The sequence below is a fragment of the Phaethon aethereus genome (genome assembly GCF_964289735.1).
Source record: "Phaethon aethereus genome assembly, chromosome: 1".
Taxonomy (NCBI): domain Eukaryota; kingdom Metazoa; phylum Chordata; class Aves; order Phaethontiformes; family Phaethontidae; genus Phaethon; species Phaethon aethereus.
The window spans coordinates 23,285,394-23,313,258 of record NC_138575.1 but is presented as its reverse complement, the minus strand read 5'-3'; the positions used below and the strand labels follow the sequence as shown (position 1 = coordinate 23,313,258).

The 27,865-nt window shown below is 40.4% G+C and overlaps 1 protein-coding gene across 1 annotated transcript in view; it reads left to right on the top strand.

Annotated features, from left to right (window-relative positions):
- Positions 1-26,522, top strand: part of MAPK11 (mitogen-activated protein kinase 11) — a 35,164-nt gene extending 8,642 nt beyond the window's left edge. Inside the window, exons 2-12 of the mRNA XM_082013980.1 lie at positions 6,101-6,230; positions 7,813-7,871; positions 8,989-9,100; positions 12,201-12,230; positions 12,357-12,404; positions 15,366-15,480; positions 15,604-15,675; positions 17,292-17,371; positions 20,739-20,817; positions 22,197-22,370; positions 25,650-26,522. Of these exons, the coding sequence (XP_081870106.1) occupies positions 6,101-6,230; positions 7,813-7,871; positions 8,989-9,100; positions 12,201-12,230; positions 12,357-12,404; positions 15,366-15,480; positions 15,604-15,675; positions 17,292-17,371; positions 20,739-20,817; positions 22,197-22,370; positions 25,650-25,723 (973 nt within the window). The 3' untranslated portion in view covers positions 25,724-26,522. The remainder of the gene's footprint in view (positions 1-6,100; positions 6,231-7,812; positions 7,872-8,988; positions 9,101-12,200; positions 12,231-12,356; positions 12,405-15,365; positions 15,481-15,603; positions 15,676-17,291; positions 17,372-20,738; positions 20,818-22,196; positions 22,371-25,649) is intronic.
- The last annotated feature ends 1,343 nt before the right edge of the window (positions 26,523-27,865 follow it).

Here is a 27,865-nt window from a genome sequence, read left to right as displayed (position 1 = left end):
GAAGAAACAAGTGAACTATTTCCTGGGTTTAGTTTGGTGCTTAACTTAAGCTTACCGAGGGTGGCCTTTTTCTGTTGTTCTCTTGCTGCAATGTCAATAGCAGTTATGGTCTATTTGCTGGTATCGGGTAGATGCTGCGTGTCCTTTTTTCAAAACTATTCTATCCCTCAATAAAAAGTATCTCTATTTATTAAAAAAAAAAAAAGTTGTATTTTAAAAAAGAAGATTAAGATCCTGGAGAAGACCCAGAAGACAAAGCTCACAAACTAAATCTTGCAAACAAACCCCAAAATCCATGTCATTCATGCGATGACTTTCGTTCACTTTCATGACATTTATGAGAAACGTAAAAAAGGTTGACATTCACAGCAGTTATGAGTAACCCAGATTATATGATTGGGCACTAGAAAATAACCCAGGACAGGGTTCCTGTGTGTCCCCCTTTTTGGTCTTACTTGCAGTAAGGGCTGCCTACCTCAATGATGAGGTTCTCTGTGTGTTGACCCCTCTTCCATTCCTTCCCCTCAATGCTTGCTCAGATACACCCTTCTGCTGCTGTTACTTGTTTTTCTCAGGAATTCAGGATCTTATAAATTAAGGGGATGTTTGTCCACAAGGACGTTTATGTCTCCTGTAATGGAAGGAGTCAGTGGGTATACGAAAGGATGCTGAGGTCTGTGGATAAGAGCTCAAAGCTGTGGCTGTACTATATATGTGTCAGAAATTCTGCATACTTTCCATTTTGTTTTCTGGATGTTACCTTCTTTTTTACCAAAATCAGTAAATTTCCATTAATGTGAATCAGTGTTTTGAGCATGAATTACATTTTTTCTTTGTTTTTTTTCTCTTAACACATACATGTAATGGGAAGTCTTCTTGTTTTGTGGAGGAATGTGGCCCAGTGAAGGAAAGAAACTTGCATTGTGAAAATAAATAAAATTGCAGTGAAATAAATAAAAACAGAAGCTTAGAACAGTATGGGGAAAACCCAGACCCAATATCATTTTCACATGGAGCAAATTTAAGGATCTGCTTGAGTATAGCATTCCGTCCAAGTCTGGTATAATGTCAACCAGTTGTCAAACTTCTGATGATGTAGGGGTAACAGCCTCACAAGCTGGGACACTGAATTGTGTAAAATAAATTGGAAATATTAGTCTTCTCTGTGTGTTTTGCACTTAACACCAAATGAATCACTTGGAATAAACGTATCTGATTATTTGTACCGATATAATGCTTCCACAAGCATAAAATCACACTTTGCAGACAACCAAAACCTTGTGGGTTTCTGGGGTGATGGGGATGGACTATTGGCTGACACAGGTAACCTGCAGTAAATGGGAACACAAGACTGGCACCACATACATGGGTACTTCACCACAGCTTGGGTCATGCCTTCATTCTGCATCAGCCAGACCTGAGCTGGCTCCAGAAATTAAGAGAACTCACTAGACCAAACACTGCATTTGAGCTGAACTTTTTCTGGGCATTTTTGGGTAGTGCTGTGCCCAGCTGATAAGCCGTCTCTGAGCCCGCATTTGGAAGTTCAGGGACTGGCTGTAGTCCAACAGGACCAGCTGATCCTAGGAAGAGTCCTTCCTGCATTGGATACTGGAGTTTACTAAGCAGGACACGAGTTGGCCCCATGCGTGGCTTGTTCTATTGGGGCAAGCAACCCTCCAGTTGTTGAAGCAAATTTGATCCTGAAGGCTAAGTAGCCATAGGTGGATAGTGTGCTCCTAATCCCAAGAGCCCTGAAGGGTCTGAGCAGGCTGCGCACAGGAATGGCTTGTCTGACCAGGATTACTGCTCTGCAATCACAGAGGATAAACTGACCATGGAGACTAGGGAAATGACCCTATGTATGGCCATGTTTATAAACATCAGCGACTAAAAATCCACACCCCATCAGAAGTCCTGAAGTTAGCATGGAGCTGTTAAAATCCTGTGCTTTCTGCCTCCTGAGGTTTTTGGACTGCATTAGCTTCCTATGTTCAAACTTTTCTCTGAAACATTAAGAAATGGGAAAATGTGCATATAAATAGTTTGGTATTTCATCTAGCGGAACTTCAATAGAATTATTAAATATAGGAGCTGACAACACTGAAAAGGTAAGTCTAATTTAAGCAATGATTGAAAATCTTACTAAGCAGAAGTATCTAATCTGTGAAAATTATGCTATCCCTGCAAGCAGAATAATGGCTTTTTATCCTTGATCTTAGAAAGGACAGACAGCAAAAAATGTGTCATAACTGCAAAGGGTTCTGGGTCAAGAATGATCATATCTGAAAAAGCTATTTCTAAGATTGTTACAAAGTTGTTTCTTGTAAAATAAAAAGATATAAGAATTGTGTTTCTTTTTAAATTATGGTGGAAACTCTGTCTAAAGTGGTGTTCCCCATATACTATAGAGGCATCTGAGCATGTTGCTCTATGGTAATGTAAGAAATACTCACTGACAAGATGCAATTAAAAAGACACTTATTTTCACTGCCTCCATCAAATTAAATGGTAACAGTAAAGAATAGATTAGAGATGGGAGATGATATCCCTTTACAAGCATCAAAGTTTATTTCCGTCGTACTATTCTGTCCAGCTACATGACGTAACATAATAGTCAGAGGTAAGACACTTCAGAATAAGCAGTTCCAAAGAAAATCAGGAAGCAGTAGCTGAACCACTGGAAGGATGATTTGTTTCCAGGTGTGAGTATAAACCAGGTATAAACAGAAGTGGTTCACCAAAGCTGAGCCTATGCTCCAAAAGCACCCACAGCAGAAGAAAATAACCTTGCGAAAGAAAAGGGTGCTGTAAGTTGCTGGCAGTTGTTTGTGAAGCAGTGCAAACACCAAGAGACTGGCAGGGAAGCCCTCTCCAGTCTAGATGTGGAGGTGGGGATGGTCTAAGTTGAGCAGTATGCAGGGTAAGGAAAGGTGGGGGCCCCTAACCCTTTTCTTATCCATTAATAAAACTAGTTAACAACATGTTGTGGGGTTTGTTGGTTTTATTTTAAGAAGCTCTTTTGAGTCATTTTACTCAGGAGGTGGTCACAGGCCCCCAAGGAAGGGTTTGCAGGTGCCAGGCAGAGGTGGGCCCATACAGTCGCCATGACTGGGACTAGAGAGGTCCCGTCCAGGGACTAGTCTGAAAACGGAGTATTCTCGGGCAAAGCACGCAGGTGATTTCCCCGAGGTAAGCAGTTCATCCCGCCACCTAACAGTCTACTCGGGGGACGATGAGGGATTCAGGGGACACCCCAGATTGCAGCTATGATGATATAATAGTAAGAGGGGGAGACCGAGTCTAAGATAAGAGGCGTAAGTGTACACGGGGAGGAGTACAGGCAGTGGCCTGCCATTTGCGAAATGGGATCGTGGAGGCGGTAGCAGAGATCATAGATGCAAGTCATCTTTGAATCTGAGAAACAAGAGAATTGAACAATGCAAAATCTGTATTTTTGAATGCTTCGCTGTTAATAACTTGAGTTATGATGATGGTAAACCAGGCCAGGAAAGAGCCTTGAAGGCATTAGCTCTGATTATCATTTGGTACAGTTGTTTGACTGCAGCAGAACTCATTTAAACCAAGCCAGCTCCTGGCCTGTGCAGCTTCGATTCATGCTTTCCCACTGGGGGTCCCAGAACTCACACTGGCATTTGTTTCTCTTCCCCCCCCCCCCCCACCTCCTTATGTGCTTCCATCCCAGGTCCGAAAAGTTGCTGTCATAAGAATTACTGAAACTAAAAAAAATAGTGCTTTGTACCAGCTGAAAGCTATGCAGCCTTGAGTCATGTGGAGGGTAAAAAGCAATCTGTCTTAAAGATCAGTGTGTTTAAACCACTGAAACCCACATTTGACCTTAGAATTGGGAGGAGAGGGATGTTTATCATAATATCGGGATTTAAAACCTAATTCCCCCTAGCCTTGTATAATGTACACAGCATTTCACAAATCAGTACAAGCGTGGGGGGGAAGGCTTGTGAATTACCAGAAGAGCTGAGATGTTAAGCACAGATTGCTGCTTTGGGCAATTATATTTATTTATCTGGATAAACATTTCCCTTTTCACTGGAAAAAAGTTGGAAAGGATATAGAGCGAGCATGCCAGAATTACACACAGGGCAATTATATCTAATCTTTGTTACATTAACAGCTAAGCATTGGCTTCCTTTTTATTTCTTCAGATTTACGTGTGCGACTTTCATGTTGTCCCTGTGGCCAGTCATGTGGAATTTAAGATAGCTCTGTTGTCGGTTCTTCTCACACCATTCATTCCTTGAGCTGCTCCATGTATTTGGGGAACTCAACATCCTTGTATCCTGAATAACTGTGTCCCTACCCTACTGTCAGAACAAGTGTCTCTGTCATATCCCTTCCACCCACTCTTCAGAGTGATACCAGTCTTCTTCTTCCTATGCTTGCTTTCTTCTGCTCAAGGAATGCTCTTCCTGAGGTGCTCAGCAAAGCCACAACCCTGTACACCTTTAAAACTTCTATGAGGCTTGCAAGAAACTAGCTAAGTAATCTGCTTATCTGTTTCATTTTATCTCATGAGTGACTCACTTCTCCCATGGTGCCTGCAAGAAACTTGTTGATTATCTACTTCCTCTTACTCGGTTTTTATCAAAAAAAAACATTACTGGATTGTGCCCTGCATTAGCCTTCAGAGAGGTTGGGTGAATTCTAGGATAGCTGGATGATGATCTCCCTTCGGATGCCACTCCGTTCTTCCTGCCCATTTGTTGCTTGTATCCTTTGTTGCTTCTCATTAGAAACACCACCTTGTCATCCAGCTGCCTGCAAGTAAGGAGGCTTTGCTCTTCACTTGGCTCTTCATGACTTTAGCAGAGCACCAAATACATGTAGGAGTCCACCTACTTGGAGCTTATTATAAGCTCGGTGTAGTAGTTTGGGAGCTACTCCAGGGACGAGCAATGTTTTTTGTCTCTAGCAGGTGTCTCCTACCACGATTTGTGGGAGTGTCTAAAACGCAGTTCATAAGGAGCAAATAGCATTCGGTGTGACTCTTGACTGTTGTGATCATACTCTGTCCATTTTTCATGTTATTTAATTTTCAGTGTTTGTAACTCCAAAAAAAGTTCTCTAAGATAAATGTGTGAAGGTTCTCGGCTTGCTAATTCTCTCTAGCAAACGCAGATAGTGTTATCCACACTTTAAACAAAGAATTTAAAGATACTTAAATTGAACACAATTTTAACTTACTGGATAAGAGTAACAATTTAAAAAAATCTTTTATTCTTCATAAGAGAAAGTAGCAAACTGTATCTTTTTATAATTGTACTGTGTAGTGTCATGAAGTAATACATACAGGGATCATTTTTATTCCTGTGCTACATAACAGGCAGCATTTATTTGTGGCTTGTTGTGCTTGTCATGTCTTTGTAATGCACAAATACCAGTGGGTCTCCCTTTTGTGCAAATGGTGACGTGTATTTAGAGTGCTCTTCAGCGGGGCATCTCTGTCTCTATGAAGTTAAGCACGTGCTGTGTGTTAGCAGGATCTGTGGGTTGGAGTGTAAGACAGGTACCCGTTGTTCACTTGTTACCAGCATTTCCCAAGGAAACGATATGGCCTTGGCTGTGTCAACATCCTAATTTGATACCAGTTTTGCGGCATTATCGTCTAGCAAGCTAATGGTCACATAGGTAATTAATGTTGCTAGACACAATGGCAGCATTCCTCTAATTAGTACAGACTCCAGTTTGTTCAGTAAGACCCAGAGTTTGAATCCCCATATTCCCTATGGGCCTTGCCTTGGAGCTGGAGGCTGGAGCTGCACTATTGGAGCTAATTCTCTGGTTACTTTTGCTGCCATATGGGGAAGGGTTACCTGGGGATGGGTCCTGAACATTATCATCAGCATTAGTAATTTGCTAGATGGAAAACAAGGAAACTGTCTTTGAATACTCAGAGTTGCTACTGACTAGCTCCACCAGTTGCAGTCCCTGAGTAGAAGGTGAAGGAGGGCAAAGGGAGGAGTAAGAGCCCCCAAGAGAGTACAGGTTTCTCCAGTGAATGAGCTGAGAGCTTTGAAGTAGAACATGCCATCAATGTGGACTTTTTCTTTTCCTCTTCTAGTTCAGCTTATGATACCAAAACAAGACAGAAGGTGGCAGTAAAAAAGCTTTCAAGACCTTTTCAATCACTCATTCATGCGAGGAGGACCTACCGAGAGCTTAGGTTGCTTAAGCACATGAAGCATGAGAACGTAAGTGAAGAGTGAGTTCTTTCCCATTGGATTTTTAGGACACAAGTTTGCAATATAGACTTAACATCAGTTAGGTACAATCTTTTTCGAAAAGTATATGAAACTCTCTAACTGCCCAGGATACCTGAACATAGCCATCTTACATCTAGTGAAGTCACTGGACTTTAAAGTAGAGACTTTCAGTAAAAGGCTGCCTTTTTATTGAAAAATTATCTCATTTCATCTTGAAAACGCAGCTAATGAAATCCAAAACAACTGATCCTAGTCTTCTCTAACTAAAGTAGTAAGAGTGTTCTGCTCACTTTTGTTGGATGCTCTTGAAACATCAGTCCAGGAAGAAAAATACCTCAAACCTGCTATTGCTGCATTTGAATTCTGTTGGGGAACTAAGGGCAGATACTCTCATTGAAATTAACAACAGTGTAATATCTAGATAAAAGATAGTAGAACTTCAGATCCCAAATAATTGAGTACTATTCTAAGTTTATGTGGCAAACGGTTGATTTCAGTGGGAGTGTCCAGTGGGAGTAACTTGATGAATTGAAGCCTGAATAAAATATAGTGGATTGAAAAGTATCCTGGAGAAATATGCCATGTTATCCATGGGAGAGCAATGTGCCCTGGTGGCCAAGAGGGCCAATGGTATCCTGGCGTGCATCCTCTCTCGACCTGCTGGAGTATTGTGTCCAGTTCTGGGCTCCCCAGCTCAAGAGAGACAGGGAACTTTTGGAGCGAGTCCAGTGAAGGGCTACGAGGATGATGAAGGGACTGGAACATCTCTCGTATGAGGAAAGGCTGAGAGACCTGGGGCTCTTTAGTCTGGAGAAGAGAAGGCTGAGAGGGGACTTTATCAATGTCTATCAATATCTGAAGGGTGGCTGTCAGGAGGATGGAGCCAGTCTCTTTTCAGTAGTGCCCAGTGATAGGACGAGGGGCAATGGGCACAAAATGCAGCACAGGAAGTTCCACTTCAACATGAAGAAAAACTTCTTTACTGTGAGGGTGACGGAGCACTGGAAAAGGCTGCCCAGAGAGGTTGTGGAGTCTCCTTCTCTGGAGACCTTCAAAACCCGACTGGACGCGTTCCTGTGCAACCTGCCCTAGGTGATCCTGCCTTGGCAGGGGTGTTGGACCAGATGATCTTCAGAGGTCCCTTCCAACCCCTACCATTCTGTGATTCTGTGAAAGGATGCTAAAAAAGTTCAACAACAACAGAACAAGATAACCCATGAAATTGTGCATAATCTTAAGTATAGAAACTGTTTAAGCCATGTGTCAGATTTTCTGTAATGAGACGTTACTTTTCCTGCCTTTATTTCTGATTGTCTAAAGTCTTGTTGTAATTACTTTTTGTAATTAATATAAATTTCTGTTGGTCATGGGGATATCTGAGGCTGTACCTAGATAGACCACCTATTGTGCCAGTTGTGCTAAGTTTTTAGGACATAAAAATATGTCATATTTTTGACCATATGTCATATTTTTGGAAGTTTCATCCCAAAAATGCTAAGCGCTGTTAATACTAATTACATGTTGCTTTACAGATTTCTAAAAATAAAATGTCGATTCCCTCATCTTTCAGGTTATAGGACTGCTAGATGTTTTTACACCTGCAACATCAATAGAAAATTTTAATGAAGTGTAAGTAAAATTTTAAAATCATTCTGACTGGTTAGTAAGTAAATAAGTACCACTCTGGTTTTAAAAAGGGAACACGTACTTTTCTAATAGACTTGCAGCCACTGTTGGCTTTGTGTGAAGTACCCAAATAAATCTTTTTGTAGCTTTGCCAGAAAAGAGGTGGCAGGAGGATGGGCCTCAGTTTTCTACTTTTTTGAATGATATTTAATAAGATTATAGGTATGTGGTAAATGGTTTGATGCCACATAAATGCCAGTAAACTTAGAACTCTCTCAGTTCAGTTATGTGCTAGCTGTAGATTATTTTTTCACAGATAGATGGGATAGTTCAGGAATGCAGGAAAGTAGTCTGTGGGTTAACTGAGACAAGGTAGATTTAGGCTAGATTCCCAACTAACCTAGGACTAGGTGTATTTTGGTGTTACTCAAACGTACAATTTATGCTGAGTTCCTCTTCGTTTACATCGTGTATAAGCACTTAGGTAAACAATTTACCAGAAGAAATAGTAATTAATATATTTTTGTCTCCATGGAAATTAGTGACTCTGGGGCAAAATTACACAAATGAGAACTGGGTATGATAGATGCAAACTTCTGTCCCAGCACTGTTTTTGGAAAAGAATCAACGTTTCTGCAAAATTAGTCAAAAAATAAAACTTCATGTGGAGGCGGGGAGGGAAGTTACACAAAACACTCTTATTTCAACCAATCCAACGTTAATCTTCATCATCAGATATTCCAGGGTCTTGCGGGTACTGTAGTTTTGGTGCCTCAAGCTCCCATTTTCATGTTGGGTGATGCTTTCTCCACCTCAAAATATGATGCATTCTCCCCTCACTGAACTGCGGTAGTGTGTCATGGAGAAAACAGAGATAAAAGCTTTTAATGTACCGTAAGGATTTTTATTTTTCATGATATTAAGTCTCATAGCTGTGATTCTATTATTAAAGCTCATAGCTGATTTAAAGGGTATAAACTATGTGTTAGTAGAAAGTGAAAAAGGAACCTACATGCGAGTGTGTAGTTACTCTTTAGAAGTGCAGCTTTTAGAAGGATTTACATTTTACCATTCTTAAATGAGGTGTGTTTCTTTGTTTTCTTCTGTTTTATTTTCACAGGTATCTCGTGACAAATTTAATGGGTGCTGACCTGAATAACATAGTGAAGTGCCAGAAGTTGACAGATGACCATATACAGTTTCTTATCTACCAGTTACTTCGAGGTCTTAAGGTACTGACTGAATGCAGGAATTGTAGAGTCAGCAACCAAAATGTTGTAGTAATGACTGGTTCATTGCAGTGACAGTACTTAAACACTTTTTTTTTATGTCTTAAGAGTGTGCAGATAGCAGCAATCACTTTAGAAATTATCAGATCATTTTTATAACCAGAAATAAAACCCCAAGCCTGCCAATGTTTGCATGTGCAATACATGTGAATACTCCCCTTGAACATTAACTTTAGATCAGTGTCTATTATCAAAGGAGCATCACTTGCTATATAGTGTCTCAAGTGAACATGTTCTGTAGGGCACAGTGTGTCTTTTAGACACTTCACCTGTCCTGAGAAGGTAGTGAAAAAACTTCTGAAGAATGTGAAATTAATAAAGAATGATATGGCAAGCAACTCACATTTGTGCTTTGAAAGACATGAGCTGGTTTGAAAAACTACAGCCCTGATTTTTGTAGAGAGTGTCACATAGATGAAGAGATAACCAAGTTAGTTGGGTTCTCTGGGAAATGTCTGGACATAGAAGTTTATCCTAGGAACGTATGATGTTGCACACAATCACCTGGGATTCACTCTGCGATCACTCTTCTGTGATTCTGTGATTGTTTCCTTTAATCATATCAGTTAAAATTTATACAATTAGATAACACAGGTGATGCGCAATGAAATTGTAGCAAAATTTTCTTCTGAAGGAATTAAAATTCTAAAACAAGCACCTGGGGGTGCTAGCTGACAGCCGGCTGAACATGAGCCAGCAGTGTGCCCAGGTGGCCGAGGAGGCCAACAGCGTCCTGGCCTGTATCAGAAATAGTGTGGCCAGCAGGAGTAGGGAAGTGATCGTGTCCCTGTACTTGGCACTGGTGAGGCCGCACCTCGAATCCTGTGTTCAGTTTTGGGCCCCTCACTACAAGAAGGACGTTGAGGTGCTGGAGCATGTCCAGAGAAAGACAACGAAGCTGGTGAGGGGGCTGGAGCACATGTCTTATGAGGAGCGGCTGAGGGAACTGGGATTCTTTAGTCTGGAGAAGGGGAGGCTGAGGGGAGACCTTATCGCTCTCTACAACTACCTGAAAGGAGGTTGTGGTGAGGTGGGTGTTGGTCTCTTCTCCCAAGTAACCAGCAATAGGACAAGAGGAAATGGCCTCAAGTTGCGCCAGGGGAGGTTTAAACTGGATATAAAGAAAAATTTCTGTACTGAGAGGGTGGTCAGGCATTGGAACAGGCTGCCCAGGGAGGTGGTGGAGTCGCCATCTCTGGAAGTGTTCAAAAAACGTGTGTATGTGGCACTTCAGGACATGGTTTAGGGGACATGGTGATGTTGGGTTGATGGTTGGACTTTGTGATCTTAAAGGTCTTTTACAACCTTAATGATTCTGTGATTCTGTGATTCTGTAAAATATATATTGTTTTGCTGACATTAAACATATAAGTGTCTATAAACAGGAGAAGGTTTAGAAAATGCTTCCCGTTACTAGGTGATAAGCATTTTCCTTTCCCAGGTAAAAGCAAAGAGAGAGATCAACTGCTTTAGCAGCTAACTTAATAGTAATTGACATTTTAGACCTGGAAAATAACTGCATGTTTGAAAGCAAGCCATTGTAAATACTGGCTCTGAAATACACTTATTACATGATTTTCAGCAAGTCACCTGGTGCCTGAGACAGTAATTCTTATTCATGCATGCAGGTTCTGTCAATTTAAGTGCAGATTTTAGGGAATAAAAATTGCAGAACTGAGCCCTTAATTGCTTTGTCTCATTTACTTAAGTTAATAGCTTGATTAGGAAGATGGATTCTGGAGTTAATTATCCAGCTTGCGGTTTTGAATATAAGGCTATGTTGTGTCAGAGAGAAATAATAGTAAGAGTTGGGCTCTAAAGTGAATATTAATTTCAGAAATGCACTCAGGTGCATTTCTGGCTCTTTTTCGAAGGGGAGGGGTCTCTTCTGGACTTGAAGTTCTCATGTCTCATTAGTCGAAGCACATTTGATCGTACATAACTCCTCCCTTACCTCTACGCTGGGGTCATTACAGCGCGTGTTCGCGTACCTGAGTAAGCCTGGGGCTCGCCGGTAGGTGTGTTCGGCCGTACGGAGCGCAGGCTTCGCGCCTGACAGGGGCCGTCTGAGCAGAGGAAGCGCTAGCGTGGAGCTGCGGAGATCGGCCGGCTCCCGAGCTGGCAGGGAGCTGCTTGGTGGCACCACGAGGAGCCCGTGTCACAGAGAGCGGGGACGCGGCTCGCTCTGCCGCAAGCGGCGGTTGGGTTTCCTCCCCATTCAGCTGCTCGCAGCTGTTGTGAGGAACTGGAACAAGGTCTGGAACAAGAAGAATGTCCTGGCAGTTTCTTTGGGTTTTCCCAGTTGATATACAGGTTTTGCATGTAATCTCTGCTCTTACAAAAGAAGGTGAATTCACCTCTAGAGAATAGAAGAGAAGGTTTTGGAGGTCTTGCTGATCCTGGTCAGTAAGATCATAGATAAACTGGCTGTTAATCCTTACAAGTGAACGATAGGCAATTACAGAGTAAGATTTGCTCAGTCTTTGAGTTTCAATGTTTTATTGTAAAATAGCAGAGACACTAAATAGCCATTGAAATACTGCTTTGGGTCACTGCTTTGGAAGCAGACCTGAAGCACTGCTGCAGCTTAGCTCGGTATCTGGTCACTAACCTGTCCCAGGGTGTGAGTATCTGTCACCCACATTTAGTGTTCAGAGTGTGGGAAAGGGATTTACAACATCTAGGAGTCAACTGTACTGCTCCCTAGGCCGCTAGCTGATCAACATGGACGTCCAGGTAAGACTGGAATAAATTCCAAATTGGTAAGAAACTTTTGACAGAAGAATCACTGCAAGTGCTGTCTTTTGTGGTAGAACCTAGTCTTCATGGTTATCTTTCCTGAAACATTCAGCTCTGGATAAGACAAAACAAGGAGGTTTTGAAGTGCGTCATACCTCCGTTTGATCTGAAAATGTAGTGTGACATAAGTCTTTTCTGTGTATAAAACCATCAGCCTCAGAAGTGAAAAGATAAGACAAGTGACTTATACCTTCCTTCACCTCTAACTTCAGATCTTAATTTTTTTTTCCTTTTTGTTTCACAGTACATTCACTCAGCTGGAATCATACATCGGGTGAGTTCACTCATGGCGATAATAAAAATGAATGGTGCCTCCCTGTGCATCAAATGTGTTACTAAGACATAGTTGTAATATACTTTAAAAGGTTAAAATCGTATTTGACTAACTGTTCTGCCACAGGACCTGAAGCCCAGTAACCTGGCTGTAAATGAAGACTGTGAATTGAGGGTAGGTATCATGCTGTTGTAATGAAGAATGTTGTAAAAGCTCCCAAGATGACAGTTTTCTGAGAAAAACATTAGCTACCATTTTTATTTCTGATTCCATTAATTTCAGCTGTTTGCTACTGTTGCTCCCCTGGCATAGAAAACCCATTTTCTTGAATATCTGTTTTCTCCCCAGTGTTAATTTAGTATGAACACAAGTATCTTTGCAGAATGTTCATTCCTGGTTCCTTGCAGATGGTACATAGGCTAATGATTTGGCCCATGAGTGAGTACTTAACTGACTATATCTCGAAAGTTTGACCTGTGATATGTATCTGCATCTGCCATGTTGAGATTAAGCCTTGCAACAACTTTCATTTTTATATCTACAGAACATACAAGCTAAATCAAATAATGATATGAAAAAAGATAGCAGTATTACCAGTTAAGTTACCAGTTACAGGCAGTAAAAAAACCAAACCAAACCAAAACAACCAAACCTCACCAAAAAACCCACCTGTAATCCACATTTCTGAAATGCTATTTTAATGTACATGTCTATATAAATACATATCTTTGTGTATCTGTGTGATATGATATTACATAATAAGCGTGAGGCTCTGGAGAAGGAAAAGATGTCTTCTAGCTTTCTAAGCCTTTAAGCCTAAGAATGAGAAGTTTAGCATTTCTCCATGAGAGCCAGAAACATCTTTCTCCCTGTGACTGAGTCTGATGTAATCACTTTATTCCAGCTGTGGCGGATTTAAGAAAAGATTCCAAATACTACAAGATCAGCAAAAAATCACAATAGTCAATAAGAACAGTGCAGTTAGGTTCTCGCACTAATCCGGATCTGTGGTGAGAAACTGTAGTTCCTGTGTGGTTTAGTGACACTTGCAGAAGCTCAGCAAGTTTCATCATTATCCCTTTAATATCTTCATGCATGTATGTTCAGCATCTGTGAAATTTTATGGGTCGTCTGAGTCTGATCATGCACTCTAAAATGTGTCCTGTATTTTTGTACTGTAAGTAAAGGAGACTTTTAATTGTCTTTTTTCTATTATTATGGTGTCTGTGCACCTCCCTGCTTAGCATTTGTTACACTGCTCTTTGCTTCGTGTATATTTATAGCTTTATTTTGTCTGTTACCAAATTATTTTCTAATAGAACAAACCATTTCCAGGTACAAACAAAAAGGGAATAGCAGCAAAAAGAAGAAAAACGTGTGTGTGTGTACACATTTGATAGAAGAGATCAGCTATTGAAGTATTGCCAAAACCCTTATAAAAAAAAGAGCATTATTGTTCGAGTTTCAAGCCATTATTCATGCCTTGTTTACCGCCTGCTTTTATTTTTGCTTATTTAAGAAATAAATAGCGCTTTTAAAGTATATTGTAAGTAAAGATGTTAATGTGTTATTTATATATTAATATTTTTCTTTAGGTTTGTTATATCTTTAAATTGGATTATAACTGGGGAATTTTGAATGATACTCCTAAAATTTTCTTACTCCCAATGAAAATGATTAGCCATCAGCTTAATAAATAATCCTGGATATCGTCACGGAAGGTTGCCACTGATTTTAATTCACATTTTTGTTTGAAGATGTCGTGGTTTAGCCCCAGCCAGCAACTAAGCACCACGCAGCCGCTCGCTCACTCCCCCTCCCGCAGTGGGACGGGGGAGAGAATTGGGAAAAAAAAAACTCGTGGGTTGAGATAAACACGGTTTAATAGGACAGAAAGAAAGACGGGAACAACAATGATAATACCAACAAAGGAATGTACAAGAACAAGTGAGGCCCAATACAGCAATTGCTCACCACCCGGCGATCGACAGCCCGTCCCCGAGCAGCGATTTCCGCCCCCCGGCCAACTCCAGTTTATGTACTGGGCATGACGTCGGATGGTAGGGAATATCCCCCTGGGTCACTGTCCTGGCTGTGTCCCCTCCCAGCTCCCCGTGCACCCCCAGCCTGCTCGCTGGCAGCCCAGCACGAGAAGCTGGACTGTCCTTGACTGCTCAGCAGCAACCCAAAACATCAGCACATTATCAACAGTTCCTCATCCCAAATCCAAAACACAGCCTCACACTGGCTTCTGTGAAGAAAACCAGCTCTATCCTGGCTGAAACCAGGACAGAAGAGATGCTAACTAGCTCAGATGAGTTAACGAGCAGCGCTGAGGCTCAGATGGGACCCTTTCACAACAGTCTCTTTTAGAGTTAGGAATACCTTTTAGCTCCATAATTAGTGGGACATAGATCAAAAAATGGAAAGCAAAGAAATGAGCAGGAAAAATTTAATTGAAATAACTTCCCATCAATGTAAACTTAGCAAGGGAGAGCATATGGAGGAGAACATTATGCCATCGAGCCTATGAATAATATCTGTAGCTAAACAGAGCTCCTTTGTTGTCTCGGTGGGGGAGTTCTACCGAAAACAGATGGTTTAAACGTGATTTAAATCTACCTTGTTATGCACGATATATGCTTCTCTCCTAGTGGCATCGAAATGCTGCGTGATTTGGGTAAATGCTACCTGCGTGCAACAGCGGTTAGGTAGACGTGAGAGGGAAACAACAGGAATTCTGTGGATTTGTGATCAGCTCGTGGGGTCTTTAAATGTTTAAGTGGCCAGTGGCACTTGCTGTTGGCATTTTGCACAAACGTTCCCGCTGGGTGATGTTTCGTTTTTATAGCAGCAGTGCTCAATTTTAGCAAATGAACGCCAGAGGAAAATTTAACTTGAGGTAAAAATGTAAAGTTTGCCTTAGAGGACACAGGGCCGGGCTCATCGCCGTGGAAGTGTCTTTGTGCGGACCCGCAGGCTGCAGGGATGCAGCAGGGAGCTCGTCCGCAGAGCGTTGCCGCTTTTCTTCACCGATGGTGACTGCTGGATAAGCTCAGAAAGAAGTAATGGGGAAAATCACTACCTGCAACAAAAGTGAAAAGGCATTTTTATTAATTCTTTTTTCTTCTGTAGATTTTAGACTTTGGTTTAGCTCGACAAACTGATGATGAAATGACGGGATATGTTGCAACAAGATGGTACAGAGCTCCAGAAATTATGTTAAACTGGATGCACTACAATCAAACAGGTAAACTGGGAAGACTGGGATTTTGCTACAGCTGGATATAGCGATAGTTTTAAACCAAGGGGCAACTCTGTTTAAGGATCTCTTTGATTCATCGTACACATTTCCCTCCCCGTTTTTCGGCAGTTGACATCTGGTCGGTTGGATGCATCATGGCCGAGCTATTGAAGGGGAAGGCCCTATTTCCAGGAAATGACTGTATCCTTAACATAAAACATACAATGCAGCTATAGAAATACCCTCTAATTCTTCCTTTTTTCTAATGACTCAAGTGTTTCTGTGGACATGTTTTTGAGGTAACAAACTCCTAGAACGGTAAACAATTTTTGCTAATCTTTCGGTTTAGTGTATATGCCAGCAGAATATGAGACCCACTGGTAGGAAAAAACCAGTAACAGATGTTCCTAAAAAACAGTAAGTTACATTTACTCTTTGTTGTGTATCTGTATGTAAATAATAACGTAGTTACAACGGGGCAGATTTCTTCCATGTGTGTATCTTACTGAAATAACATACATTAAAACTGAAGCTGCGTAAAGGCCGTATTTTTTAATCGGCTAATATAATTTTAAAAAATAGAACTGCTTTTAGGCTGGAAGTTCCTAAAATGCAAATGAATTAACTTTTAAATAATAAATATATTAATAGACATATTGTGTCCCATCATAAAAAAAACCCAACAGTTCCAGAAATGCCATGGAAGCAACAAACCCCTCTTTTCTTCAGCGCTGTGATGTGGTCCCTGCCGGAGTATCAGGGATTCCCGTTGGCGTTTCCTGCGCTGGCAAGAGGAAAAAAAGCCATTGTTGAGGAGAGCGGTAAAATAATAAAAGAAAACTGAAGAAAAACAGATAATGAGGAATGAGGGAACAACTGCAGCAGAGGAGGGAAGCTTTTAATATGAGAAACAAAGGCACATTCTTCTGTACTGAATATTGACATTTCTCGCTACTCTGAAACCCTCAAAAAGCAAACAATTCTGCTAAAACTAAGCTGTTGCCAGGTGCAAAACAACAGGACATTAGAATTGCCTGCAAAACTGTTAAGAGAGCTGAGAGACCAAGTCTCCCCACTGACCTTTCTATTGTGCTCAGCATCATTAGGCTCTCTTATAACCACAGGCATTGTCCAGATGTTCATCATCTGGACGATGACTGTGCTTCAGGCTGTTTGATTACATGATATGTGGTATTTGGAAAATCAATACATCTAGTTTTCAAGAAATAAGATATTGCTGTTATTAAGTATTGGCTACAACTATATGATTACATCAATTTAAATAAAGCTGTAAAATAACCCTGAGTCTCTAGGGAAAATGTAATATACTTTACAGGTCATATATGACAATGAAAAACGAACATTTTAAAGTTTTTTATCTTGGGAGTGATATAAACCAGATTTTTAAAGCTACTAAATGAGAATTTTCCACTTACCAGCCCTCAGATTTGTAATCTAGCCCTATGTGCTCTATCTTATGAGCTGTTCTTCAGAAATCCTTCAGATTACTGAAACATAAATGTGCTATTAAAACTAAGTTTAAGAATATGTTAAACTGGGAGCTGGGACAGGGAGGCAATATTTTGCATGCACTTTTCTCACATGCAGGCACACCTGACAGAAATGCATATAGTACCATAGAGAATTTGGTACTCCAGCAACTAGGCTTAATCAGGTATGAATTGGTATCCTTCCATGGACTACGATGGAGTTGTCTTGCTGAATACTTTTAAACATCTTAACTATCTGCATGAAAGCTCATTAATTGTTTAAACCCAGAAGGACCGTGTGGTGTTTATTTCCCTGAAATAATGCAGATATCGATCAGCTAAAGAGAATAATGGAAGTTGTGGGCACACCCAGTTCTGAACTTCTGAAGAAGATATCATCAGAACATGTGAGTTCACAGCTTCATTTGGTTAACTGACTCTCTGTCATTCTAACTAGCATCGTATGTCACTGGTTGTGTTACACAGATACTCAGATTTGGAAATGGGCAAACACTTCAAAGTGATCTCTCTTTTTTGCTGCTAGAATGGCATGACTTAAAAAATATTCTTTTTAGAGGTGTCCAAATGCCTGGACTGTCAGCTGTATTAATTTTGATACTTGTTCTCATGTACTCAGTTTTTGAAAGGAGTTTTGCAGTTGGTCCTGATGATCTTTTATTTTACTGCTATACTTATAATAAAAAAAATTCAAACTGATGCTCAGCTTAGAGCATTATATTCTTGTTATTAAATCTGATGGCTCTTTAATTTTTATACTTTCCATTTTTGTAAGGGATCTAAACAGAGATATCAGAATCAAATAATGCATGTTCTGCCTGAGGGCTCTCATTTGGATCCCTAATTTGAAATTCATATTTATTCATCTCTCAGAATGCTTGTGTGAGGTCCACTTTCATGATAATATCTGTGGTTAACGGTGTGATTTTTAACTCTCCATATGACTTCTTTAAGATAGTAATCTAGTAAATGAACAATTTCCACTTTGTTTCTCTGCTAAAGCTATACTTAAAAGATTCGCTTTAAGCTATAACTGTGGATATCCAGCTGAGGAATGAGATGTGGCATTGATTGATAAAGGCAGGTGATGGGCACGGTGTAAAAATTCAGCTCAACAACAGCACACAGATACCTCCTGAGCTGAAGCTGTTTTCTTAAGCCTGTATGCTCCTCAGTCTAACACTAGTGGCTATTTTTCAGCTTGTGTGTGTATTGATGGGTTTTCTTTGAACTTACTAATGAATACAGTAGTGGGTTAATTAAGGAGGAGCAGTAGGAGAGCCAGAGCAACACGGTATTTCTGGAAGGTCCAAGCATAAGGAAACCTCATCGGCGCAGGCCAACGCCTGTTTGTGAGTTTTTCAATTATGAGATTAAACACCTTAAATAGTAACTGAAGATGATACCTGCTTTTGTCTTTAATTTACTGTGTTTCAGGGCGTACCTCAGTGAGCTACAGGAATCCCAAAACTGTTTTACTGAGACTAATTATACCTCTAGAGCATGGGGAGAACACAAAAACCAAGTTAATGAATGGGGGTGCTACTACGTCACCTCTGGGCTGCTGCTGCCTCGTTAGAGGAGCAACGTCAAAGGAGATATGTACCTTGCTTGGAGGTACTTGCCTCTTGCAAGGGAGTGTCTATTCCATTCCTTCATTCTAGTTCTTCTTTACCTTGTACTTTGGCCTTATTGTTTAGATATTTCACAATGCAGTTTACAGTCCCAGACAATTTTTTCCATTCCTCTAACAGCAAGGTCAGAGCTTTTCTGAAACGCCAAGCCAATTTTCAGTTGTAAGTAGAGAATTAAAGAATTGGAAGCTAAAAGATCAACCTCATGGGATGTTTCAGCAGAAGTTACTGAGCTGATCTGTCAGTCTTTCATGTTAATATAGGTTTAAATGGTGATTGCATTTCATTATTTTCAGAATAATTTAAATGTCTGGATTCTATTGTTTGGGTTTCTGTGGTGAATGTATAAGCAGAGGGGACAGGCTGGTAAGTATACTTTGACAGGTCTGTGTTGTTTTCAAAGGACTTCTGGGCAAGGTTGGAGATAATTTTGACCATATCTTGTTCAGTCATGATGGAATTAGGATTAGTGATGTTAATTAATGTTCATACAGCAACAAATAATCCACAAATCCACAGATGTTTGTCATAAGATATATTTACCTCTTGTTTCTGCCCTAGTCCATGGCTTCAGTGCAAGAATGTGTGACAGCTCTCCTTTGCTCTGCTCTTCATACATATGTATAAACTAATGCCCTGGAAGACTTAACTCTGACAGGAGCTGCAGGTGTTTGCTGCCTTTATGAACTTTAGGGGCATTAAATAGGCGGAGTGAAGTCTATTTTTGACTTTTAAACATCATTCTCTGCGTGACTGGTTACAGCTGCTAGAGAGAAACCATCCTTTTAGAAAGCCTTGCTGTCAGCTCCCATAATGAAAAGGGAAAATGCTAATATAGTTCTAGCAGGTTGGGGACATAACGCATGAAGGCTTGCTTCTTTTAGTAAGGCTCTGAAATGTGTCGCTAAGTCGTAGGTAGTCTAGAGTTTTGATAGAATATGCTTACATCTTACAAGAAGCAGAAAAAATAAATAGATCTGCCTCGTTGAATTAGAACACAGTTTGAATAGAGACTGGGCTACGTCATGATTTAAAATATCTTTATATCAGTTCATCATAGCTGCAGAAATTAAGATGATGGCAGAGAGAACAGCATAGGGAGCAGGATCTGTTTCCCAAGCGTGGTTGTAGGATTGCACAGATGATATGTCAGTATTTTATAGTTGCTTAACGGTAGTTCAGAAGTTCTCAATCTGATATCTCACTTGAAACCATGGAGCTGCATTGGTGTGAACAACTTTATTTCTTTTGCTGTCTTCAGCAGGCCAAGGATGCTTAGTTAGCCTCCTGCAGATAGTCTCCTTCTAACAGGACTGCTAAGCGTGCAGGGAGACGTCCCTGGTAACACAAACACGTTTGAAAAGGGTTAAGGTTTCTTCAAAGACCAGCTGGGTTTTTTACGGATTTGGGGATGGCCATTTCCCTCTTCTTTAACTGTTCCATTTCAGAATTCCCTGTTCTGTCTGATCCCTTAGGACCAGCATTCAACCTCTTTTCTTGCTGATTGCCCGCCTACCTACCTCAGCCCAGAAATTCATAGCTCAGGTAATGTCAGGCTCCGCACTGACATTTGTGGGTCTGGTAGGCGGGGAGGCTTGTCCTCACTGAGCCTGGATGGGCCTTTCACAGCCACGGTGACAAGGCAAGCTATAAAGTCTTTTAAATACCTGAAGATCTGCGCCCTGGGAGCATCAGGATTTGTTCTTTGGTTAGTGAAGCTACTGTTCAACGGAGGAGAGAGAGGGAAGGACGCGGATTGGATTATGCCACTTTGCTGAGGGTAACGGAAAGGTGATTTAGGTTGCAATTTCTGGTTGAATGTTACATGCATGGGTTCCCTGGGGCTATACTGCAATGAACCAGTAAGCACAGGTGAAAAAATAAGCGCTAACACATAACCTTTAGAGGAAAATATACCTCTTTAAACCTCTCTTGCTTATTGTGCAATACACAGGAGTGACTATTTAAAACAAAGTCATACATTATGGTTTTATGTAAAGAAGCTTTTCCCATGTATGAAAAACATTAAAAATACTACGTCTGCTTTTTTAGATTTGAAATGGTTACTCTTGGGCAAAATTTAACCTCTGTGCATGTGGTATGTGTATTGATTTATTCCTAGGCAAGAAAATACATTGAATCTCTTCCACATATGCCTCAACAGGATTTGAAAGCAGTATTTCGTGGTGCCAATCCATTAGGTAAGAAAGTCAGACTGATACAGATTAAATCTTTAACTAACATAGGAACTCAAGCCTTCCTTTGCTATATGATCCCATATAATAATGATCAGACCAGTGAGAAGAGCATTGCTTAACCATTCGTCCTGAGACTGGTTTCCCTTCATGAAGCCAGTGTCTTTTGTTTCTGGTGGAGATTATGGGAACCTCCTAAAGGAAAACGGTCTTTGGACGAAAAGCAAAAGCCAACTATATGTAGCAGGAATAAAAAAAAAAGTCATGGGGTCTAGACTAGAGACATCACTTCTGGCTCAGGAAGGCCATAAGCTGTAAATTGCTGGCCAGCAGAAGAATATAGCAGGAAGTATAGCTGTTTGAATGACCCTTTTGAGTATTATTTCCTAAGAATGTATCAGCCATTGTTGGACACAGGATACCAGGCCAGACAGACCTTCGGTCTGATCTTGCACAATTGTTTTTACGTCTAACCAATTGGTTCTGCCTATCCAAAAGAGATGTTTCTGTAAGCCATGCTTTGTGACACGGCAAAGGAGATGTTTGAGTCACTGGGGTCATCTTACTACAGCGCCCGGTCAGTTCCACCGACTGCACATCAAAACGTTGTCTATAGGGAAGTATTATGAGTCAAAATGTTTTGAATTCTTTCTGTGTATTAGAAGATGGTTTTATTTTTACAAATATAAGTAGCTGTGAACATTTTCTTACAAAAAAAGGGATTTATTTGCATGAGGTACATGAGAACATGCTACATATTCATATCATAAAGGGAAACTAATGACTGCTTATGTGAAAGCACTAAAAATCACTTTTATGTAATATTTTAAATACTTGTTATATACTTTCCATATAAAACCAATTTCAGCCTTGCAGATCTCTCTCATTTCTAACATTGTGCAACTGTCGACTCCAAACATATCTTCTTTATGCTGGGTCCTATAAAGTTGCTTTGGGGTTTTCATCTAATGATTTCATTGGTGCAGCTAATTAAAAGTCACAGTTTTAAGTCACTTAAGTTTGCACTGGTCACGACCAAGTTAAGCACATGATGCACAACACAGGATAGTTAACTTTTAAGCACACAGAGATCTTTTCAGAATGAAGGCCGTGGATGTCTGAAGAGGTGAATCAGATATCAGATAGAATGTAATGAACCTTTGTGCATACCGCAAGCAAACCAGAAGCTTCCTTCAGCTCTGAAAATTATACTCAGAGTATAAAATCTTCAGAACTTACTTGTTATATTGCCTAAATTTTGTGCGTTTGCCAATAATGTTAACTGTGTTTAAGGTGAGTGAGAACAGATTGTGTGTAAACAGTTCCCTTCTCTTTTTCTAGATGGTCTCTTCTGGCTTTGAACTGCATTTCTCCTTTTCCCTTAGCTGTAGATCTTCTTGAGAAGATGCTTATATTAGACAGCGATAAAAGAATCACTGCCTCGGAAGCACTTGCACATCCATACTTTGTACAGTATCATGATCCGGATGACGAACCTGAGGCCGAGCTGTACGACGAGTCAATAGAGAATAAGGAGCGAACCATAGATGAGTGGAAAGGTAACAGAGCTGCATGCGGTAGTTAATGCATGCAGCAGAACAGAACCTTCCTTAAGTAACAGGTTTCCTCCATTTCTAACCAGAGCAATTTGAACCCTTAAGCCTCAGGGAAAGAGGGTAAGTCCATGTGTGTGCTTGTGGGAGTGGAGATGTGGAAAGGGTGGTTTCCTCTCTGGATTTCGCTCCCTTCCCCCATTCTATCATCTCCTCGCTACATTCCCTATAGCAGGTTTTCTCTTAACTAAAAGGTGATGCGAGTTACCAGATAACCACACGTTCTGTCTTACTTTTAGTTTTTTAGGTCAGATCCTCAGCTGAAGTAACTGTCCTAGGGCAAGTGATGCTATTTGGGATTCTGATCTAGCTTTGTTCAGAACCAAAAATTAAAGTTTTCCACATAAAATGTGTATTTGGCTAATCATTTTTTATATAGCCAAATAATTGGGATTAATAGATAAACCATGCTGTTGACCTTGTTTGAGATGAAAGTTGACGATTTTACTGTGGAGTGACACCCCAAAACCCATTCTTGAGAAATACTGCAGCAACCGTTTTTTATGAGTTAATTCCATGCTTGCATCATGACCATATTGCACTACAGTATCACGAGAGTAACATGGCTAAACGTTTAGGTTGCAAGTATACTGAAAAGTACAGGCCAATTTCATCATTGTCTAATGAGGACATATTATGCTAAAAATTCCTTACTAGACATTTTAAATTGAGGGTAACGTTCTAGAAAACTAATTGTTCCTGTTTATCAATAAAGTCCTTTCCTTGGCCTAAGATGAGATGTGTATTCTATAAAATAAATGTTGTCCTGTTTCTATTTGTATATTCTGTAACTTTTACTTCAGAACGGTTTGATAAAAATATATTAGCATAGTGGATAGGTTTATAATGAAAAATAGTGACCTCCCATGTCTTACTCATGCCCTTCCACTTGTGTGATGTTTTATCCTGGGCATTGCAGGGGAGACAAGCAGACTGACTATAGCAAATACATCTTAAAGAAAGATAGGAGCGGGGTCATGGGTCTCTCTACAATAAAGCAATCTCCTAGAGCCCTGAAAAGGGTTTTCTAGTAGCCTACTGCATCTGTACAAACAAGGAGGATTGACTGGTATCGCTTATTCCTTACACATGCTCTCCTCTGCAAAACCTGGCAGCATGCCGCACGACTCATGCATCTTTTTTATCGAGAGGCATGTTCACTGCTGTACTTCCCAGTGGGTGATTTGTTTTCTGCTACTTTTTCAGTTGACCGAGTCTTTAACAGGAAAGTTTAACAATTTCCGAGTCATCAGGCTGATTTCTGTTTGTGATGAAACTCTGTTGAAATTATTTTAGGAACAGTCTTTACCTTAACTCTTTCTGAACTGAACTGAGGACATGGAGGTGAATTCTTTAGGAAGGACAGTATCAGATTTTTCTACCTCACTGTCCTTGCTGGAACTACAGGTCCAAATCCTTCTTTATACAGGGGAAAAAAAGGCCTGAGACAAAAATCTCAACACTGCCACAGGACGTGCAGCTCTTCCTTCTGGCCATATTTTTATCTTGGGGAATAAACTTTTTATTTTCAAGTACATTATGTGCCATATTGAAGTAAGATAACATGAAAGGTCACCATTTGCATAAAATGTTTGTTCTGTTGATGAAGTATTGACCCAGTTTCTCAAGATATCTGTGGCATATTTCCCCTCTTTTTCTGTTCAATTAATAATCAGTGGTGCTTGATCCCAAGAGACACTGAGCACCAAAGTAAAATGAGATTTCAGACACTTTGTCTTACACGTCATGCACTTAGGAGATTTCCTTGCCCTCCACTGTGCTCTGCTGAGGCTTGCAGCCCAAGCTCATAGATTTCTTTCTGACATGTTTAATCACTTAGAAAATATTTCAAAATTTTAGAGGCCAAAGAGTATGCTGTTCAGAGCTGAACGCTATGCACTGTCTCTCCTTAGCTGCTGCTCCCGTTGCGCGTATCTCAGCGTAACATCTGTACTCTCAGCTGAGTAGGTGGCACGAGAACCGGGTAAGCAGCTTCATAAACATGTAATGCCCAGCCAGCAGGAATAATTCCTAATTCGGTTCCAGGTGTCTGATTTGTGAGGGCGCTGGCTTCCTCCGAGTTCAGTCAGGACCGCTCGGGCTCCTCCCTGGCTGCTGGTGACCCGATGCTACTTAATAGCCGCAAGTCAATCACTGAAGGAGTCACCTAACGAATCCTTCCGCCTCAGGGGTTCTGCACACAGACTTTCTTTCAGAGAAGCCCTGAAAGCTGGCACGCTGGTCACTGTACAGCATGCTACAGCATAACTCAACCGGAGCGTAAGCAAGATTCAGCCCAAAGATGTTTACATGCTTTTTGGAGGAGCGCAAGGTCCACGTGCATGTGTAGCAGCTGTCTCCGGCAGATCTATTTAATAAACGATCTAACAGGCACGAGTTTGATATGATTTAAGCGTATCTGGAAAACAGGTCCTGAAGTAATGCATCGTTAGCCAGATAACGTGTGAACAGGATTTGCTCCTTAAAATACAGTATCTAACCTGAAAAAATACATAGAAGGTCGCTGCTGAGGGCGTATTCCATTCCTGTGCAAGGCACGGAACAGGACATGCCTGTCAGCGTGAAAAGATATAGGGCTATTCTTAAAGCGGGGTAAAATAGCAAGAAAACCGTGTTTCTAGTTAAGCCTTTCTTGATGAAAATAGAACTGTTTGTTACATGCTTCTAAGACGAACATTTTTTTCAGAGGACCTTAAAATTAAGTTACTTACAATGAAACATTTTTTAAAAACCAACAAAACCTAGATCCCAAGGCGTTAGCACGGAATTGCAGGTGATTTATGGTGAAGGCAATTGACTGAGAAATTATAAAGAAGATTCTCTGCAGTTAAAAGTATACGTTTTAGAACCTGTTCGGGTGCTTTTAAAGATTTCATTTTCCATTACATTTTGTCTTTTATGACATCATTTTGGCAGGTCATCTGACAGCATAATTGATGTTTCCATTTCAGGGCCTGTGTGTTTTAGTAATTAGCTGAAGGGGACAGACATGTTGTACAATAACAGTATTTGCGAGTCTAATTTGTAACCTGAGGTTAACAGAAGGATTCCTAGTGAATTCAGTCTGGTTTTGGATCTGGACTCTAAAAAGGCCAGAAATACAAACTGCAAGTCACATGCATCTATAGAACTGTTTCATCTGGAATATTTTTCTTTTGAAGAGAATGTCACCTAATTCCCCTCTCTCCCTTACCCCCTCTACAGAACTTACCTATGAAGAAGTGATTAGCTTTAAACCCCCCGACTTAAAAATGGATAGCCTGGAGATAGAACAGTGAAAACAGGCAGCCCTGTCTTGCCTTGCTGCACTATGAAGACTGTTAAAATCCAACCATACAATTTAACCTGTGGTCAGACGTAGATTTTACTACCCAAAGATGTTGGAGAAGATGTGGAAAAGCAGATGCATTATACAGACGCCATATGTTGTCTGTTTTGGGCGGGTTTTTTTTTTTTGCCTTGTAATATGAATGTATTCCCGGCTCACAAAGGGTGATAAAGAACTGCTTCGTTCTGACAAAATTATGCACTGAGTTCTGTCGAGCTGTGTGTTCTGCATGTTTCATTTTATCAGTTGTATTGCCAAAATAAAGGTGACTTTTAAAATTAATTTTAAAATTGTACATTTAAAGCATGAATGTATACAAACATAAACATAGAGGTCCATACAGGCAATCCCTTTTTTTTTTTCTGGCATTTTATCTGTCTGTTTTCATATTATTTATAGTTAGTGCCTTTATGAAGAGAGGGCGTGGTAGTGAGATAGACAGAATATGCATATGTAGTCATATCTGTGGTGGTCTTACAAATTTTCTGGATGTCTCTCAAGCGATCTTAACACCAGTTGAAAGTCAGTAAAAATAAATCTTTGTCTTCTGTTGCCATTCAAGTGTCTGTTCTCATTATTTCCCCATGTATATTTTTTCAATCTGCACAATACCCGTTTGTGAGACCATTTTACTTCCCGATGGTACTCCTAACCCTGCCATCACTGGAGTGCTGGGGAATTTGCCCGAATTTACAGGAAGGTGCCCTGAAGGCACCACGGCAGATCTCTGTAGTCTCCTGCAAGCTTCAGCAAAGGCTGTCACAAATGGCAGTTCAAGAGTCCCCCGTTCAGTTCGCAGCTTTGAATTCAGTATTCCTCATTGTCTTATTTTCCTTCACGTAATCCTTGGGAAAATAATCTAATAATTGCTATTGGAAGATGAGACAAAACAAGATTTGAGAATTTGTGAGAAACTAAATATCCATCTCATCAGAGTTTCTTTGTAAGCAGAATTGTAAAGGCTTTCCAGCTCTGAGAAGTTGGAAAAGTAAATAATAAATTGCAGGATACACCAGATACCAAAATGTCTTAAAGAATTAAATTTATCTCATTTCTCCACTGAAGGCATAATACTGAAACAGGAATATCCTTTGGCATGAGGCCTCGTGTGGTGTACTGGCTGTGTCTTTCTCCATACTTGTGATTCACGGTTGTTCAACATTGTTCATTTTTGTGTCTCGTTCTCGCGCTGTCAGAGTCTCGTTTTGGAGGTGGCTTTTTATATTATTTAGGTTTTCTGCAACTTTTGTCATTAAGATTCCGTTGTACAGCTATTACATGAGGTAATGGATTCTACTGCATTTATTTACCTTCCTCTGTATCTTTTCTATGTAAAAAAGAGAAGCTTTTTCTTAATAAACAGATTTTAAAAAAATTAAAAGTCCAACAACTTTGGGTTTTTTTCAGAAATACTTGATACAGTATTTTTTGTCGTCTTTGAGAAACAAATAAGCATTCCATCAACGTGCTCTTAATTTGTGGACGAAGTGGTGGACTGTTGTTGATAATGTTGGCCGATTATCTGATACATGCATCCAGTAGAATGCAGCCATTTGCATTCAACTTTCTATGGGGTGTATTAATCAGAAAGTAAATGCTTCCGTGGATTTCCTGCAAGTCCTTCCTGAAGTCATTACTTTGGCTTCCTATGAAGCTAGGTGAGGCCTGTAGTGGTCATGCAATGACTTAATTTCATGCTGACTAAAATAGGTGAAAAGGCTGTAAATCCTTAAACGATTTGTCAGACTACAGAATGAAAATAATCACTTAGTCATGTCTTAAATACATTTTTTTCATTTGTTTGTCTACCAGTTAACAGAAAAGTAGCTCAGTGCTTTATTTTCTCTGAACTCTGGTAATGAACTTGCTAGCCTGTTCTGCAGCTCTATTCCAGCTGGAAGGGCAAGGATTAAATAAAGATAATTAATTTAGTGTGGGATTTGTCCCATCGTTTGTTTAATCTGGTTTCCTGGCTATGAGGGTGGCCGTCGGCAAATGTTTCAAAGGATGTGTAAAACTCTGTGGTAGGCAAAGACCAGACGGTCTGCGCTTGCTGGAGCTCTGCTACTTGAGGTAGAAAGAAAGTTTTATA